The sequence below is a fragment of the Xenia sp. Carnegie-2017 genome, unplaced genomic scaffold (assembly GCF_021976095.1).
Source record: "Xenia sp. Carnegie-2017 unplaced genomic scaffold, XeniaSp_v1 HiC_scaffold_16, whole genome shotgun sequence".
In the NCBI taxonomy this organism is placed as follows: Eukaryota; Metazoa; Cnidaria; class Anthozoa; order Malacalcyonacea; family Xeniidae; genus Xenia; species Xenia sp. Carnegie-2017.
The window spans coordinates 1,506,626-1,525,395 of NW_025813469.1; the positions used below are offsets into that span (position 1 = coordinate 1,506,626).

Sequence of the window (18,770 nt, forward strand, 5' to 3'; positions counted from 1 at the left end):
ATACTGTGAAGAGGCTAACATTTCACAACTTAATGAACATAAATTACAAGTTATAAGCAATATTGTATAGTGCATCTGAGTCCTGAAGTGCCCTAATTAGTAATAGCTAGGTGGAAGACATCCATAATAATAGCCATTTCTACCTTTTAGCAATTCATATAAAAGTGTGTACATATGTATTCTTCTCACAGATTCACCATCTTCTGCTTGAACAGTTTAGCACAATTCAAGCAATGACTAAATCATAATTTCTTAACTTAAACCATCGACAAGGAAATGAGCAACTCCTTCATTTCCATAACAAATATTCAGCAAAGAAAAATGTGTGAATTGTGTACAATCTTCCCATAGAACTATCAACACTTAATGACCTTCTAAATGTCAGCAAAACTGTGAATAATTCGCTTTGTTCTTTGAGTCTCTTGCCAAAATTTTATCAGGAATAGTAAAGAAAGAACAGCAAAAAAAATGGCAAAGATTCCAGTTGTCCACATGTTTCGCCACATTCGACGATGTTCTGCTAGATTGGAAGTAACAAATGTCAATTGAAAATTTAGACATTCAGAGAAAACGCAATATTATCACTTGATGATTCCAAGAAATGTAAATTGGCATTAAACTTTATGAAAAAGGGCCCATGGTGTGGTTGTCAAATCCTAGATGTATTTTATGTGTTGTGATGGAAAAAATCATTGAAGATATTTTTCATTCATTTACTCCAGTTTCAACTTAAAGTATAATAATGAATTTTCCATGGGTAAAAAATGCATGCGATATCTCTTTCAGCTGGTCGTATGGTCAACAACGTTACCTTGCGATGTTATTGACTCATTTGCATGGTTTTTAATGATACCCACTAAATGATAAAATAAAATATCGTAAATTTTGGTCCACTAGCATCATTCAGTATACTAATAGCAATTACCTTCATCAAGGCTTTTTGTAATGGCCTGCTCAATATAAATGAACATGACCGTCGCATATATTAGTATGTCTCTCAAATTGAAATTGAAATTGTGTTGACGTTTGAATGTCATGAGTAGAGTTAGCGCAAGATTATCGTTCCAATAAAATTTTAAACAAACGATAAAAGACCAAAAACTGAGTTACTTGCAGTTTAATATAACGATGTAGTACAGTTACAGTAACCTTTATGTGTCCCAATGGTATTGTCCCACTGCCTACTGGTGTGTGTAATTCATGCAAACATTCAGATTGAATAACTAGAGTGGCCAGACGAACATGCTGGGATTACAAAAAATCACCAAAAGTTATATTGATTCTTATATTCGCAAAAGTTTCGAACATATTTTACAACAATTTTTCGAGAAAACATCGTGCTACCGTCAACACAGTTGGGGGTGCATAAGTGCGTGTTGGCGTTTATTGGGTTATTAAATCAGTAAATTAGTGCTCATGTCTCTCAAGACATTGCGCGGTCAAAGCGATATTTTTCTAATAAACTTTGAAATTGTAAGAAATGCTGTGGTAATATTTCAAGTAGAAAGGTATGCTTCTTCTTGATATTACATTGAAATTGCTTTTCATGAACATCATTATGTCATTGTGTCTAGATGAAGCACTGTCAAGCACAATCTTGCAACTTTTACCGTAGACCTTTTGAATTTGAAATCTATAATATACCAAAACAATTTCCATTCTTCGAATATTGTGATTTTTACTGACTAAACTGAAAAATTAGAAAGATTGAAGAATGCCAATATCCCCAATTATCCCTTTTCAATAGGAGTGTCTAGTTATGATCAGTTCGCAATATTTGTTTATTCAAATTACTAGCTTAAGATCATGGCCTCAGATGGTAAGTCTGACTCAAATCAAGAGCAAAAAGACAGCTTTGCGTTTGAATTTTCTGATCATGCACAAGAGTTAGCTCGAATGGCTTTTGTTGAATTTAAATGTGAGAGGTACGACTCGTGCTTAAGTCACCTCTCAAAGCTTAAAGAATTACACCCAACGGATCTGAAAATTGAACACAACAAGGCTGTTGCAGATTACTACAGATCAGGTTGCAAGAAGACAGATGATTTTCTTAAGACTCTAAACGGAGTCATGAAAAAGGTGCAAATAACAATTATCTGATAAATCCGGGTAAAATTTTGTGAAGCATTGAAACTTAGTTCCCTTACATAACAGGTATGGGTAATTTCAATGTAATTTTCCTTCTGTTACCAACATATTTAGTCCTAAAAATAGGAATTTTGAAATTTAGTAAATACTGAGCACAGAAATGGAACTTTACATAATGTGTCAATAAAATCTGACAACTCTTGCTTTGTTTAATGTCTTTGGAAAATGAAGCATGTTTTTTTTTCAGATGAATCTTAAAATTTCTGAAGAAGAAGGCACTACTGAAAATGTGGACTTTGAAAGAGCTTTATTGCTTTATAACAAGGCTGTGTATTGCTTCTATGTGAGTTTTCGTTATGTTTTTTTATTTTCTAGTATTTCATCATATAGTTAATACATGTTTTTAAATCTTAGGTAAAAAAGTATGTTGATGCTTTGGCAAATTTGGAAAAACTTTTAAAAATTGTTGAAGCTCTTGGTAAGTCATCATGGATTTTTTTCGAAAGAGCTTTACTGCTAGGGTAATGGATTATTATGATTGGGGGAGGGGGGAGTAGAATGCGTACTAGAATCCTTAATCAGAATTAACTTTCATATCGGTGTGCGAATTAGTTCAGAAAAAACGATGTGCAATTTTTTTGACAAAAGTGTTTCTTTAGAGGCATAATCAAATTGATATTGCTTTAATTACTATATAGCGCTAATTGCTAAATTAATATTTTTAAACGTGAACAAATTCATATGATTTACAACAGTGTTTTTTGTTAAAACCTCTGATTTTTGCACATTGTATGAAAAAGTGATGTGCAATTGTTTTCATTTTAGCTAAAATGATGTGCAAATTCACATTGCACACCGTTAATTCGCACACTGTTCCATATAAACTAATAAAGTAGAACATGCATATATGAATATTATCAAACACACCCCACCACCAACCCACCACCACACCCACCACCAACTTCCTACCCACCAACCACCCACCACCACCACCTACCACCACCACCTTCCCACCCACCACCACCACCCCACCCACCACCACCTTCCCACCCACCACCACCTTCCCACCCACCACCACCACCACCTACCCACCACCACCCCCTACCCCCACCCACAATAAACAATCTTCTCCACCCATGCTTTGCTGCCAATGTTAAATGAATGTTTTTGTTTTGTTCTTAGATAAAAGATTTGCTCAAAATATATGTTTTCTGTATGTTGAAATCTGTTTGCTGACTTACCAGGTTTTCTATTTTAATGATATTTTATTGCAGATTTGAAAAATACTGATGGTGTTATTTGTTTAATGTTATGTAGGCTGAAAAAGCCATAGCTGTCCTGAATATTGTAGAGAAACTTTTACATGATACTACCAAACAATCTTCAGAGGTTACAAGATTTCTATGTTTGTCCTAATTTTTGAAAACTTACCCATAGATAGGAGCACTACCAAATCTACTGATGTGTTTACTTTGTTTGTGTTAGAATGTTGCCGACAATGGAAAAAATTGTGACAATGAATTATCAAAACCATATGATCAACAGAAGATAAGATTACACAAAGTGAGTTCATCATTTTGAGAATACTTCTTTGTAAATGTCGATTGTCCAGGATGGTGTAGTCCTGAGAAGGACTGTTTTTGTTGTTGTTGACTGACGTTTCGACAACCTTAGCGGTAGTCATCTTCAGAGTCATTTTGAGAATACTATTGAAATCAATTTTTGCAATCAACTTTTCTATTGAATTTTTTCTTACTAAAGTACAGAGCAAGAGTTCATTTACTCCAGAAATCTATAAAAGCTTGTAAAAAAGAGATCAAGACCATTATGAATGTAAATAATATGGTGAGGGCAAAAATTTGAATTTATTGATTTATTGATTTAGAGATGAATGTAAATAATATGGTGAGGGCAAAAATTTTGAAGTTATTGTTTTGTGTGTACCACTGAGAAGATGTGTTTAACTTTTGATTATTTCGACAGTTTAATCATTAAAGTGATCATTTTGATCGCTTTCAACAGAAGCGTTGTATTCAGTGGAAAGATTCATTATTTGCCAAGTCCTAATTATGTGGCTATTGTGTGTAAATATTTTGCATCCAGTTATGAGTTCATTTGGAATAACTTTGATTTTTTATAAAGAGTCAATTTGTCCTATAAAAGCTCAAAAATTTTTGTGCTTTATGGACAATTATTGTCCGAACGAAGTTCCCCGTAGATCTCTCTCAGAGGGGAAACTGTGAATCAGATTTTCTTTAACGCACGTTTTTCTCCATTTTAACCTCTAAATAGGATACAGAAGCACTTTTCATAAAGAGTAACTTTGAGTTTGTGCGTCACAACGAAAGGAAAGCGGTGAAAATTCTCAACAGCGCTTCTAAAGACAATCAAATTTTAAAAACGGGAGAATCCATTTCCACAATGTATTTCAACAATCTTGGATGTCTTCATGCGCAGATGCAAAAGTACAATCTAGCCTCCTTCTATTTTTGTCGTGCCATTGCTGAAAACGAGGAGGCGCTCTCCATGATTTCTACGTCGGACAAAAGTGAGTGCGCGGGAACATCTTTGCATTTTCAAGTATTACATAGTATGAAAAACTTCAACAAAGGACCTTTATATACGTTGTACCAAATTTCTTATTGATTATTGCAAAGAAATGCTTGGAAATTTGGTCGTTATGGATGCTTGGAAAAAGCAAAATTTCATGCTTTAATTTGGGTTTTAAATTGTGACTTTTTTCGACTTTCGAATTTTTTTCCCCATGCTGATGTATTGTAGTAATTTCAGCTCAGTGTTTGTCAACAATAATGCGATGTTACCTCTTGTGTTTTTATTTATAAGACGGCGATTCTCTTAACACCAGACCAATGTGTACACTCTCAGTCAACAGTCGTCATCATCTACTATATAATCTTGGTGTACAAATGCTTCACGATTGCCGACCGTTGCTTGCATTTGACTGTCTTATCGAATCTGTGCAAGTGTATCAGTCAAACCCTAGACTTTGGTTACGACTTGCCGAATGCTGTGTTCTAGCGCATCAGATGGTAAGTGGCAAGAAGTTAGTGGTGTTTGAAATGCACTTTCCTGAAATAACAGATCTTATTGTTACTTTTAAAATCTTTCCATTTCCCTTAATTCATTGCATTTCAGACACTGCCTTCCTTAAATTGTTCAGTTATGCGTTGTCCTTCATTGTACCTTTGCATCCTTCAATAACAATCATTGGAACTCGTTGCTTTATACCTATAGTCAACTTTTGATGAGAAAAATGTCAATCGTAGCAGAAAAAGTGATCTTGTCGAGTCTGTGGTTGGCATCGGACCGTATCGTAAAATAGTTTTGCCGGCAGAAAATACCAGCAAAATTACGTAAGTCTTTCGTAGATTTTACATTTCCTTTTGGAAAGAACAAGAAAGTACATTACAAATATGAAAATTGGAAATTGTTTTTTTGTCATAGAACCAACTCAAGTGGACATTCAGCTGCAATGCCGGCTTGTAACTTGCACTTCGCGATGTTGTGTCTTCGTAACGCTCTTGTATTGATTCCAGAAAGAGCATCGCTTGCTAACGGAGATAGAAAACAAAAAGATAGTTCAGAGCCCAACGGCTCCGAAAGCAACTCGGAGTAAGATCAATTGTTTGAAACATTGTCGTGAAATAGTTGTAGATGCGCGTTGTATGCGCTGTAGAAAAGAATAACATGTTTAATTTCATTTTTATTAGCAACCAAGATTCCTTCAGTTCAACTTCCATCCCAGCTGCGCCGTCTGCTCCTATTAAGGGTCAAGATATTCAAAAGTTGAAGTGAGATGACATCTATAGTTTTAGTGATAATTTTGCCATTGAAATGTCCCGTGCTTTTTATATGTCATACAATCTTGACATAACATAATAGCTTGACGCGTCTCTTCTGATTGTTATTATAACTTTGTCAGAAACTCGATATTGGCCAACCTTGCTTACGTCACATTGGTTTTGGGCGATTATGTTTTATGTCATGAACATGCGCAAACTCTTTTGTCTCAACCAAACCTCGATGGTACAGTGAGGTGGGTATGTTCGTGAAAGACAAGTTTTGATCTTTGTGGGACTAACAAAAAAGCAAATTTCTTTTCTTTACTTCATTCTCGTGTGGGACTTTGAATAATACAAAGCTACCACTAGCATTCTATTTGACTTTCTTACTATTGTCTTATTTTGAATAGTTTCTTGGCTCATCTTTATGCTGCAGAAGCGTTGATACAACTCGGCCGAGTCTCCGAAGCACTCGGCCATTTATCAATCGACAATGTCAGTGACTTTTCAAGTAACAATAATGGTGATCAAACACCAGGTTAAGAATTTTAGGATCCTTTATCGTTGTGGTTTTGGTTTTTTCGTCATCAATCGTCCCTGTTGGTTTTATACTGTGTTCATTGTCCTTGTAGTTTTAAAATGTTAGGTTTTGTGATGTGTCGATATGTAAGTGTATTAGCTGAATATACATCTGTTTTGCACAGGCGCCGACTATAGTTCATTCCCGCAAACTGTGAACGAAGCTAAAATGACGTTTCTGGTAAATCTTGCGGGAGCACACTGCTTGCGCGAGGATTTCGAAAAGGCAAAAAAGTGTTTATACCAGGTATGATAAATTCACTTTCTTCCTCTTCTTCGTTGCTATCATTGTGACTTATTACCTGCTTATCTAGTGGTGTGAATTTCAAATCAGAAGATAGATCAGAAAAGCGAAGATCTGATATCAGTATAATATCACTCTTTTTTTTGTTGTGTAGACGTCGTCAATTGTGCAGTTGAAAGAACTTCCACATCAAGCTCTAATGATGGCAGTTTATATCGAACTTCAACTCGGTAAAAATAATGGAACAAACTAGCAAATAAATTTTATCCTTCTTATTTGTCGAACTTTTTTTTGTTAGGAAACCATAATGGCGCTCTGATGATACTCAAACGATACCAACTTTTACCTCCAAGCAAAGAAACGAGAAACAGAGAAAACTCAGAAAGTCCTTTATGTGATTTTTGTTTTTAGTCAATTGTTTATGTTATAGCGATTTCTTGGCATTAAAAATAAAGTTTTTTTGAGTGCTGGAGAAAAACTGCTCTTGTGTCCTCGCTGATAAAATAATGCATGTACACTGTGCGTATCTGTTTTTAATTGTGATTACGTAATAAGTCTAGTTGTTGCACAGTGTTTGAAAACATGAAGTTTGAAAATATGGTGCAAAGTTTAAACAACTATTCAAAGTAATATGGTTGGAGATGGAGAAACGTGCATCATACCGGACATAGTAAAGAATGAATTACTGTTTCTGCGCTTTCTAACAATAAAGTAACGTACGATGTATCTGCTAACGAAAAGAGACTTGCAAAGATTGACGATTAGACTTAAAAGATTTGGTCTCCTAAGACTGGCAAAGAATGCAGCTTTGCAACAAGCTCATTTGTGTCAATACAGCCATTTGAATTCGAAGCTATTTGTTGAATCAAATTCTTTGAAAGTCAGAAGACTAATAGATAGTTTAGTTGTTAAACGAGTGACGAGCTCTGCTGATGTTAAGGTTTGTTATTTAAGAGTTCAATATAAACTGTCTTATATGTACGTGTAAAGAATAAGTATATAATGTTTCTGTCTATAGAGTCGAAGAATTTTTACAAGAGTTTGTATAATCATCTTAATAATTTTTGTGATGGTGTTTTGAGTGGAGAATGGATAGTAAAACATGGTAATTTTTGTAAACATTTTTCATTGCTTGCTTTCTTATATTACGGTTATTTATAACTTGTCAATTTTTTTGTACTGTTTTAGGAAGACTACTGCTTTCAAGCATGGATGGAGGCTCAAATTCAAACAAAAATGAAAAACCAGGTAAGTTAGAGTTTTTGTTATTACATTTTGTATGCAAAGCTGGAAATAGTGGTCTGTCACTGGTTGGCAGCAGGCCATGTTTTTGAGATGGCAAGAAAAATTCCAAAGATTTGCTTTGTTTTATTTGCTTAAAACAACTCTATTTTTTAAAGACAGACAAAAATGAAAATGTCAAGTCATATTTTTGCCTGTTTCAAGCCCTGTTTGCATGATAACTTTTTCTCGTTGGTTTGAACAGCTGAAAATGTGTGTTGTAGTGAAATGTGTTAGCATACCACTCAAAATTTACACGCTTTTTAAGTTTGCACGATAAAACTAGCATGGAATTCAAAATTCCACCTTGGCATCAACGAAGGACTTATGTTAATGAGGGATTTTAGAAACAGAAGTTTTCATGGCACCAAAAGTTTTCCCATTTCATTTCAAAATCTGTTAAGGCTTTTGCTGGTTAGCTAAATAGAGACACGTTTTCAGATCATCATAGTTCAAGTTTCAATGATCCAAACAACATGAACTTATTTCTGATACTTGGTGTTATGATCGGAGCTCTGTATCTTCTTGGTACTAACAGTGATCCAGTACCTGAAGTCACGTGGAACGCATTTTATCGAGAAATGCTTATTAATGGAGAGGTAACATTTTAACCCTAAATAATTTGTGCTAGAGGTCACATGACAATATTGGAGGGGGGGGGCACATGTGTGTGTGGTCTTAGAATAAAGGATTTTTTTCAATGTGTTGAACTGTTAAGTCTAATTTGTTTTAATTGATATGGGGCTATGGGCCTTCATCAGGAAATGATGCTTGTTTATTCAAATGCTCTTGTTTTGAAAGGTTGAAAAGCTTGACATTGGATCAACAGGAGACATTGTGTACATTTATCTACATAGAGGGCTATTGTTGGTGGCAAAGAGGTATAAAATGACAGATATGGATTCCTTGTACCTTTAAAATTTCTTTGCTTCTTTGTAAATGTGCATAAAAGTTATCTTCCCATTCCCTTTAAAAGTGATCTCTTTAAAAGTGAGTGGTTTTGTGTGCGAGATCAAGCTACCTGCTTTATTTATTTTTTTAAATATAAAGTTTTTTCCAGGCACGGTCATTTGGTCCTCACTATCGATTGCAAGTGTTAAATGCGGACAGTTTTGAAGAGAAATTGAAAAATGCCTACAAGGAACTTGGCATATCTTCAAAAGAGTACATACCCATCAATTATCGTCAAGAAAATGAGCTTCTGTAAGGATGACTGTATTATGATTTTTGGTGCGCGGGTTTTGTGTTGAGCGATTTGTATTCAGATTACATCAACTTTTTTGGGATTGTGTGTTCGTGTTTTCTGTTCATGTAACGTATCGACTTGATCTTTTGAAGACGTTTGATGTCATTTGAACGCAATTTATGCACGTCTGAAATCAAAGGCTTTGCTTCCGAAAAATACTCTACATTTTCTTTCAAGGTTAATGAAGCAATTAATAAGATTAAATGATGTTATACAAAATCATTGATTAAAAGCGTCAGAAAACTACGTAGGTACATTAGTAAACTTAAATAATGTTTGATAAAATCATAGATTAAAAGCGTCAGAAAACTACGTAGGTACATTAGTAAACTTAGATAATGTTTGACAAAATCATAGATTAAAAGCGTCAGAAAACTACGTAGGTACATTAGTAAACTTAAATATTATACTCTCAATTGAAAATACAATAATCACAGCTGCACAATCGTTTTGCGCTAGATTTAAGATAAATGTGCAATGTACGAGAAATGAAAGTTCATTTCATGATAATTGTGACGCTTTTCATGAATTACAGTGTGAAGTTGATAATAAGACAATAGTTTAACGAATTTGTTTAAGTCGGCTTTTTATACAAAATGAATCAAAATTTCGCAACATAAGCGTTAAAAGTTGGGTTGAATTTCGATCACACAAATGGCTTGGATTATTGAATGTTATCATTGTAAAAACTATAAAATTGCGGACTCGTTTATTTCAACATTAACTGAGACATAGAAAGCAGATAATACTTGTTTGCCAGTTGCCACTAAGTCTGTGGATGGTTTGGGATACACGACGCAGTCAATGAAAAAGATACTTGTTGAAAATTTGCAGTATGCATGGATATTATTTTTTATTCTATGAGAAGACTCTTGTGAAAAGCTCTTAAGCATGTAAAGCTTGTGATAGATTTCATTAAAAATGTTTCTATTTTCAATGTCGTCAATGTATGTTCTCACCATGATACATGAAGCAAAATAAATAGGAGTACTTTGAGGAAATAAAATAAACGTATAACACATTTTATGGTTGATTCAAAAGGCAGTTTTTTTTTAAACTTTGCTCTACCCTTGGATGCCCAGTTCACACATATTAAAGTTTAAAGGATTTTTCTAATATATTTGTGTAGAGGAGCTTTCATTAGTGCTGTAGGAAGTCTTATTGTCTTTGGAATTCTTTGGTATTTGTTCGTTTATCGTGGAAGGTCTGCGGGATCCAGAAACAATGATATATTTGGCGCAAATAATCCGTTTGTAAGTGACACTGTGGCCAAAAGAGCCTGCACTTGTTGGCGAGTCTCAGTGTGCAATCGCTTTTTGTTCGTTGCAGAGTGACCGCGTCAAAGCAAAAGTAACCGTTGTCGAAGCTGATGGAAAAAATGATATCAGGTGAAAGAAAGAGAAGAAAAGATATCTTAGTGTCTTTGTCATTGATAGTTTTATTTTCTATTATTGTTGCCAAATCACTCAGTTCATTTGTCGGGTCTTTGCGTTTTTTTAAAGACTGAAAGATGTTGGAGGAATGGGCGAGGCGAAGGAAGAAGTCCTCGAGTTTGTCGATTACTTGAAATCACCTGATAGATATAAAGATCTTGGAGCCAAAATCCCTAAGGTGACGTTTTTCGTCATATTTACCCATGCATTGTCTGGTAGATTTAGGTTTTGTCGAAAGACCACTTTTGTGATAGCCTGAAAACATGTTCATGACATTGTTTTGGATTTAAGAAATAAAAGATTTTTACTGAGTTCGCACAGGCTTATGCAAACCGAGGAGATCTTTGGGAGTTAGGGCACTTGCTCGAGAGTTGCATAAGCCAGTGCAAACAAGGCAAACATCTCTTCTTTATTTTACTAAATAACAATAATGAGAAACAGTTAAATTTATTAATGTAGAGCTGAGGTATTAATTTTTCCTCTGACACGTATTCATGACCTCGTGCGTTTTATTGTTCGTATTTTATGAATATGCATGTTACTTCATGTACTTTCAATATAACGACACTTGTTCACAGGGAGCTCTACTGGTTGGTCCACCTGGCACAGGCAAGACTTTGCTAGCCAAAGCAATTGCTACCGAAGCAAGCGTTCCTTTTCTTTCGATGGCTGGCCCAGAATTTGTCGAAATGTTTTCTGGTACGTTAAACATGTTGATTCTGTTCTTTATCCTGTCACTAACAATATCCAACATGTTTGTTTTGTTTTTGATTTGATTTTACTGATTGACCTTTAATGATGTTGATTGGAGATGGAACATTTTTAATGATGTTGAAAAGTCGTGAAACATGTTTAATTATTTTGAACAGTCATGGAACATGTTTATTGATGTTCATTGCTCATTAAACATTTTTAATGATGTTAAATAGTACTGGAACGTATTCGGCGCCATCGGTTTTTCATGTGACTGCTTTCTCTCAGACCAAACTTTTTTTTCAATATTTTCAAAGGTGTTGGTTCGGCTAGAGTTCGAGATCTGTTCGGCCAAGCTAAAGCACGTGCTCCATGTATCGTGTATATTGATGAACTGGATTCTATAGGACGGTCAAGAAAGTCCTCGTAAGTATGTTGTAAACCTTCTAAGTAATTCACCACAACGATTGGAGTTTCATCTTTCTGGGGGTTGTAGCAGAGCTCCCCAAGTTACTTTGAAAGCTTGATCACTTCATAGTTGAGTTCAGTAGTTTTATTTTTGTGAAATTCTTCATGCATTTAGTTTTTATTGAAAACTTGTGCTTAGAGTTATGGCAAGGTATCTCCTCCCCCCCCCAGGAAAGCATAGCTTGGTTGCCTCCATGATGTTGTAATATTTGTTGTATGTACCATTCCAGCAGTACATTTGTTTGCATTTAGTGGCCTGTCAGGTGGTGAAAATGAGCAGGAAAACACACTTATACAGTTACTGGTCGAAATGGATGGTGAGATGGACATTGTAATTTGTAGTTTACGTAGGACGAACAAAAATATTACCATAGTTTAAGATATACAATTTTTTTAACTATGGTGCTGTTTAATACAAAATGCCGGAAAGTTTTGAAATGTTTTGTGCGACATATTTGAAATTGAACAAGGAAATTGTTTAGGTATGAATTCAATTGATGGCGTGATAATGCTCGCGTCTACAAATCGAGCAGATATTTTGGACAAGGTAAGACATGTGAGATGCCATGAATTACCGTACTCAAATCTCTTTTTTCGAGAAATTATGTGGTTTATTATAGACAAAACATCACATTACATCATTTTCAATATACATCTGTGGAAATATTATCTGTGTAATGGATGAACATGTAGTTAGATACGGTTATTTCATGTTTTGACATTCTTTCATTTGAGGCGTTGCTAAGACCGGGAAGATTTGATCGTCTTATCAACGTTGATTTGCCAACCTTACACGAGAGAAAGGAGATTTTGAAAGTTCATCTCGGCAAACTTAAGCTGGAAAGGAATATTAATGATTACGTTCAGAGATTGGCTGAATTAACTCCAGGATATTCTGGTAAAGTATTTTGGTATTTTGGTTACATAATGGGATTCTCATCCCATTCCTTTCCCATTAATCATTTCCCTTTCCTACAGCTCTTCCACAAACGTAAATTCTTCGATTCCCTTCAGTCCTTTTCTTTTCTTATAGTTCTCTCTTGAACTTAAATTGCTCTTTTTTTAACGGCTAGTATTTTCTCAAACTCGTTTTTTTCCTAACAGTATTCCTCCGTAGATCTTTAAATCCATCGAATTTCACCAAATAGAGGTGTATGGTTTTATGCCAGTTTCTGATTTGTGTTCTTTGCAGCTATTTTCTAAATTTTGGCTAAAGAAAGTTAAATTTTTTGTTTAGGTGCGGATCTAGCCAATGTTTGCAACGAAGCTGCTCTACATGCGGCACGTGTTAACGAAAAACAGTTGATACAAAAAACTTTGATTACGCTGTCGAAAGAATCATTGCAGGTCCAACTAACTCATTGCTTTATCAACCAACCAATTCCCTGTTCTTATTGGTAAACGTTTCAACTTTTCCTCAGTCGACGCAAACTTTCTCACACAAATTCATTCAAACATTTCCTTCACACTGTATGTTCGGTAAATTATGCTTACATAAAGTTTCACTTAAAATATTTAATTTTCTATTGTTGGGCGACTCACGTCGATTCACATTACTTACGATTGACGTCTGTTTGATGAATCTTCGAGGGACTCTGAGGGACCTTTGAGTACCATATTGGATCAGAGGTACCAGATTTGATGTAGAGGAACGTTTTCATCCAGGATGTTTTTGTCATGTAGGTATGGAAAAGAAAAGTCATGCATTGTCGTCTGAGGAACGTGAGATGATTGCATATCACGAAGCGGGACACGCTGTTATAGGGTGGATGTTGGAACACGTTGATCCCTTATTAAAGGTGGCTAGTTTGTAGTCTTGTCCTTGTCGTTCTACCTCTGCTTTCATTATTATAGATACTGATATCTTCCTGCATACATTAGAATTCTCACTATATAGTCAATGCGTTAGAACCCAATAGATCGTTTTCAAAAAAGCCATAAGCGGTTTGATTTTGTAATTATTATTAAGCGAGTGACGTTTTAGTCTTGACTCAAGACATCTTCAAACTAACTGCAGATATGATAGGATGTAATTTTTACGTTCACACCTGGCATATATTTTTAATGTAAGCCTACATATATTTATACAAGTATACATTTGAAAATCTCATTTTTAGTTTAGCAAATGAAAAGTGTACTTTCCTAATATACACTAGGTATCCATTGTCCCTCGAACCAACGCTGCTCTTGGTTACTCCAAATATCTACCTTCTGATCAAAAATTATACACAGCAGAACAAGTAAGATGACATAGATCAAATCGTCTTTATGAAAACAGATAACAAAAAATTATAATTGAAATAAAAAATTGTGATCTGTGTGTAATGTTTTTGAAGTTGTTTGATCGAATGTGCTTGGCTCTTGGTGGACGAGTGGCTGAGGCCAAAGTATTTCAAAAGATCACAACAGGTGTTTCGTATATCACTTGATAAAATCATAATCATTGCATCTGAAATAATGCTATTTTTATTATAGTCATATAATTTCATGTTATTTCTATGTGTTATTTAGGAGGGGAAGATGATTTGAAGACAGTAACTGATATTGCTTATAAGCAGGTATAAGTATTTTACTTATGAAAGAGATAAGCATTTACTTTACCAATAAGGGGCTTATTAAATGAACCCGGTAGCCGGGATTCAGCCAAGCGTTAAATGATTTTGGCAAATGGAAACGATTCAATACTTATCTTCAGATAAATCTTCTCAAGCAATTTTACAATATTCTGATTTAATAACGTCCAATTTGCCCTAATTTAAGAATTGCAGCCGGAGTGACGTTTGGTGCTTCGCAAACAGTTGTAATTTTTAACCTTGAAGTTTCGGCTCTTTTCAATCCCTTGAAATCATCGCGTTTAGCTCGGTATCCGGGCGAGCTCGTCTCCATATAATCAGGCCCTAAGTTTATTTTACACACAAGCTCGCTATCTATTATTTTCATGTATATTTAGATTGCAGCCTACGGCATGAACTCCACGATTGGTAGTTTATCACTTCCAATTAAAAGCCCAACGAATTGGGTAAAAGACAATACAGTGATAAACTAAGAAAACTTATCGACGAGGTGATTCTACTCCTGTCCTTTTTTTGTCACACAGAAAAATGTTCTTAAAAGATACAGATTTTATGGTTGATAAAAACTGTTTTTCTAGGAAGCAAGACAGTTGATATTAAAGTGCTATAGACGTACCGAAGAAATTATGGATGAACATTTTGTTGAATTGAAGAAGGTATGGTAACTTGTGACTTGTGTCCAACTCTCCTCGAAGTAATGCAAAAAACTCTTTCAATTACAAAGAATATCAATTATTTTGTGCATTTATTGATTGCGAGCACACATATAAATAAAAATTAAACTTTTAATGTTTTAGAACAAAATAATTCGCTTACAAATTCATCTCTATTTTATAAAAATTTTGCCGACTCCATTTTAACTTCGATCGCTTATCGTATACATCTCTCTTGGTCAAGATTTCAAATCTACAATTCGTCTGATTGTACACATTTTCATAGGTCGCACAGGCCTTGTTAAAAAACGAAGTACTTAACTACGAAGACATCGAGAAACTGATCGGTGAACGTCCTTATTCGAAATCACGTAAACCAGAGACAGCAGAATAAATTACAACTCGATCCGGGACTGTAACATTTTACAACAGGAACGTTGCTAATATATAAGCATGACTAAGAAATTAAGACGCAAATTTAACCGATATTTATAGTTAATATTATATGTACCTAGACCCATGTACACATGTCTTTCAGTTTGAAAATAGGATGGCAGGTTTTAAACATCAAAACAAAAGACCGAATGCTTAACCTGCTGAAGACAAGAAACAAGATGTGTATCATTATAATCAATTGCTTTTGAGCTATGTCATCTTATTTTAATAGTGCTCTCCATCGCTAATGATTGTATATAAGTTCACTTCGATGTAAATCATTCATCCGTAATTCGTGTATTGATAACCTATGACTAGTAATTATCGGAGAATGTCGATATATATAGGTTTTGTGGTAGTTTTAATATTCTTTTGTTTAGTATTGAATACAAATTGTTCTATTTTCAAAGAATTTACTGCTCATAAACGCGATTCCCCGCTCGATGATGGAAACAAGGTAGTGTACCACATTGAAATCACTTGAAATAACAATTACTTAAGCTATTGTTAAAACTTTGTTGACTGTAAACATTTTCATGGAAGTTGGAACTATTCTAATGGAGTTGTTTCATGACGATATAGATTATATACTGTCCTGCAGGACCTCCGGGACCACCAGGACCAACGGGGTTACCCGGGATACCTGGACGTGATGGACGGGATGGTAAGACTATTATTGAACTGGATAAACATGGTGGATTATGTGCCCAACCGTTACCAACAACATGTCCTGAAGTTACATCGCCAAATTCTCAGCCACCACCATTTCAACCATCGATGACAAGGTTCGTACAAAATGGACGATATCTTATTTTATTGCGGCAACTATGGGCAAATGCTTTTAAATGACGTTAAAATTACAAAGATTCCCTTCTCCTCTAATCTTGAAAGATCCGTTTGTTAAAAGATAAGAATTGTATATGTATGTTCAACAGATATACATCATTTCTTCCTCTTGAAAATGCCTTTTCTCGTTCAAAACTAGCCCAAAACCAACAGTTATTCCTCTTGGAACACAGCAAAACCCCGGATGGTCTTGTCAGGAGATATATAATCTACACCCAGAAGCCATCAGTGGTCCTTATTGGCTCAAGACTTATCATGAGCCTTATCAGGTATTTCTGAATGTCTTTGAATTATTTACAGTATTGTAGCTGGCCTGGTGTTGAATTATCGCTATGCAAATATGTTGGTGCTCAATGTCTGTAAAAGAATTTGCATTGCACAACTAACTCTACAGGCTGGCTACCATACTGATTACGCAGTAATATTATTCTACATGTTTGTAAATGTAGATCGTCCAGGTTGGTATAGTCAAAAACTCTGAAGATGACTACCGCTAAGGTTGTCGAAACGTCAGTCAACAACAACAAAAACAGTCCTTCTCAGGACTATACCAACCTGGACGATCTACATTTTCAAACATGCAACGATACTCCCGGGTCAAACCATTTACAATATTATTCTACCATGCACCTTGCGTTGTTAAAATTTCACACTTTAGTGATAAAAGAGGGATGACGATTTTCTTCAAAAGACTTTCTCTTGAATTAGACCCATTGTGAAATGATCAACGAAGAAGGTCCGAATCGCGGAGGATGGACATTAGTTGCAAGGGTTGATGGGAACACAAATGATTTTGCAGGGATAAGTCCAACGTGGACAAACTCTGATTTGATCAACGAAGACGATGCGACGGATCTTACAAGACTGGATCAATGAAGAACCACGGTTGGGGCCATATTGTTAACAATCAGTTGATGGCGTGTTTCAGTGGACCACATCAAAATTGTGCTACATTTACTCACAATAAAGAGATGACATTAGCAGATCTATTCAAGACACAGTTTGCTGTTGAAACATCCGAACATTATACATTCAAAACATTGATGGGACGATTTGGTAAATCACTGGATATATCGCAGTTGAAAACGGTAAGATCACCTTTAATCAATCCATGTTCACAGTTGAAAACGGTAAGATCACCTTTATCAATCCATGTTCACAGTTGAAAACAGTAAGATCACCTTTAATCAATCCATGTTCACAGTTGAAAACAGTAAGATCACCTTTAATCAATCCATGTTCACAGTTGAAAACAGTAAGATCACCTTTAATCAATCCATGTTCACAGTTGAAAACAGTAAGATCACCTTTAATCAATCCATGTTCACAGTTGAAAACAGTAAGATCACCTTTAATCAATCCATGTTCACAGTTGAAAACAGTAAGATCACCTTTAATCAATCCATGTTCACAGTAAATGAAACTGTATTTACACATCAATTTTGTTGCAACATTTTTGGTCATCCAGTTGAGACATAATATTTCATGTTCATCACATGGACTTTTGAAACTCTTGGCCCGACATCATTTTGACCTTTTTACCCTATATTTCGTGATTTATCCCCCACATTTATTTTGAAAATACTTTCTTTCACTTTCTCTCCAGGAATGGTGTGGTTTGAATTTGGGTGATTTATGTAGTCTGGCGCACCCACCAAGCAGGTATCATGGCACCCATGTATGTCGCATTGGTTGTATAGGAGACTCGAGTAACGACAGTTGTCATCCCCAGGATTACGCTTTGGGTACGTTTTAACAGTTGACAACCATGTCACTATGTCTTTCACTGGAGCTTGGATAAAGAATTTTTTAGTCATACTAATTGTATTGGTTTGCCCAGTGTAATATTTTAGAGTTTTACCAGTTTTCATTGTAATGCTGTACTGTACTTTTAAAAACTTACATACTGTACAGTGTGGTCTCTTATTGTGACATCGCTCAGGGATTCACTGTGTATTTCTTCAAGTCTTTGAAAAACAGTTGTGTTAGGGCAATTAAAGAGCTAATGATACACATCGTCTCCCTGTTACAGGTATTGGTGTGGCCGTTTGTCAACGTGGAAGCCATCAAAAAACAAAAAGATGTTCACTGAAAAATAACTCAGCTAAAAGCCTATATTATAGAACATTAATGAACCAACAACATGGTAGTTATGGTCAGACTGCTTTTATTTATATAAAATAAATAGATTGTTACTGGATTAAAGTATTTCATCTATCGAAGTTATAAAAGTTGAATACGAGTTTTTGGCAAATGACTTTTTAAAAAATAATAAAATTGGGGTCAGAGAATTGAACCATCGAGTAATATATGTATGTTTCTCTCATGACGACCACTAAATTAAGCACTGGGGACAATTTTCTGTACTTTTTTAATGCTTTCAAGGGAAACGAATCTCTCGGTTGTCGTTTAGTCGTGATGTTGTTGT

The 18,770-nt window shown here is 35.1% G+C and overlaps 3 protein-coding genes and 1 long non-coding RNA gene across 4 annotated transcripts; 3 read left to right on the plus strand and 1 right to left on the minus strand.

Annotated features, from left to right (window-relative positions):
- Position 1: 1 nt before the first annotated feature.
- Positions 2-1,345, minus strand: LOC124436228. The gene is made up of 3 exons (XR_006945230.1): positions 926-1,345; positions 812-856; positions 2-520 (listed from the first exon to the last, which is right to left on the minus strand). It is a non-coding gene; the product is annotated as an uncharacterized LOC124436228 (long non-coding RNA).
- A 77-nt stretch (positions 1,346-1,422) lies between these two features.
- LOC124436222 (CCR4-NOT transcription complex subunit 10-like) lies at positions 1,423-7,192 on the plus strand. The gene is made up of 18 exons (XM_046986166.1): positions 1,423-1,508; positions 1,798-2,079; positions 2,336-2,431; positions 2,503-2,566; positions 3,271-3,332; positions 3,406-3,477; positions 3,574-3,651; positions 3,850-3,933; positions 4,381-4,636; positions 4,933-5,138; positions 5,344-5,462; positions 5,554-5,721; positions 5,820-5,900; positions 6,032-6,145; positions 6,302-6,429; positions 6,596-6,717; positions 6,869-6,944; positions 7,013-7,192. Exons 2-18 carry the CDS (start codon positions 1,807-1,809, stop codon positions 7,123-7,125), a joined length of 2,112 nt encoding a protein of 703 aa, XP_046842122.1. The 5' UTR covers positions 1,423-1,508; positions 1,798-1,806; the 3' UTR covers positions 7,126-7,192.
- A 93-nt stretch (positions 7,193-7,285) lies between these two features.
- Positions 7,286-15,908, plus strand: LOC124436749 (paraplegin-like). The gene is given in 24 exon segments (XM_046986712.1): positions 7,286-7,654; positions 7,735-7,819; positions 7,903-7,962; positions 8,437-8,594; positions 8,797-8,876; positions 9,046-9,198; positions 10,371-10,494; positions 10,571-10,629; positions 10,744-10,852; positions 11,253-11,373; positions 11,685-11,793; positions 12,088-12,152; positions 12,318-12,382; positions 12,571-12,733; positions 13,073-13,132; positions 13,135-13,182; positions 13,519-13,634; positions 13,992-14,075; positions 14,172-14,244; positions 14,347-14,393; positions 14,786-14,840; positions 14,843-14,898; positions 14,987-15,064; positions 15,348-15,908. Coding segments are annotated over 24 exon segments (2,295 nt in total). The 5' UTR covers positions 7,286-7,435; the 3' UTR covers positions 15,456-15,908.
- On the plus strand, positions 15,742-18,649 carry LOC124436748. Its single transcript, XM_046986711.1, is given in 7 exon segments — positions 15,742-15,953; positions 16,079-16,281; positions 16,482-16,611; positions 17,051-17,198; positions 17,201-17,430; positions 17,949-18,087; positions 18,375-18,649. Coding segments are annotated over 7 exon segments (1,149 nt in total). The 5' UTR covers positions 15,742-15,806; the 3' UTR covers positions 18,527-18,649.
- Positions 18,650-18,770: the final 121 nt, after the last annotated feature.

Coding starts and splice junctions, on each gene's coding strand:
- LOC124436222 (XM_046986166.1), top strand. CDS start 1,807: ATGGCCTCAGATGGTAAGTCTGACTCAAATCAAGAGCAAAAAGACAGC. Junction 2,432..2,502: donor AGGCTGTGTATTGCTTCTAT/GTGAGTTTTCGT, acceptor TTTAAATCTTAG/GTAAAAAAGTATGTTGATGC. Junction 6,146..6,301: donor AACCTCGATGGTACAGTGAG/GTGGGTATGTTC, acceptor TATTTTGAATAG/TTTCTTGGCTCATCTTTATG.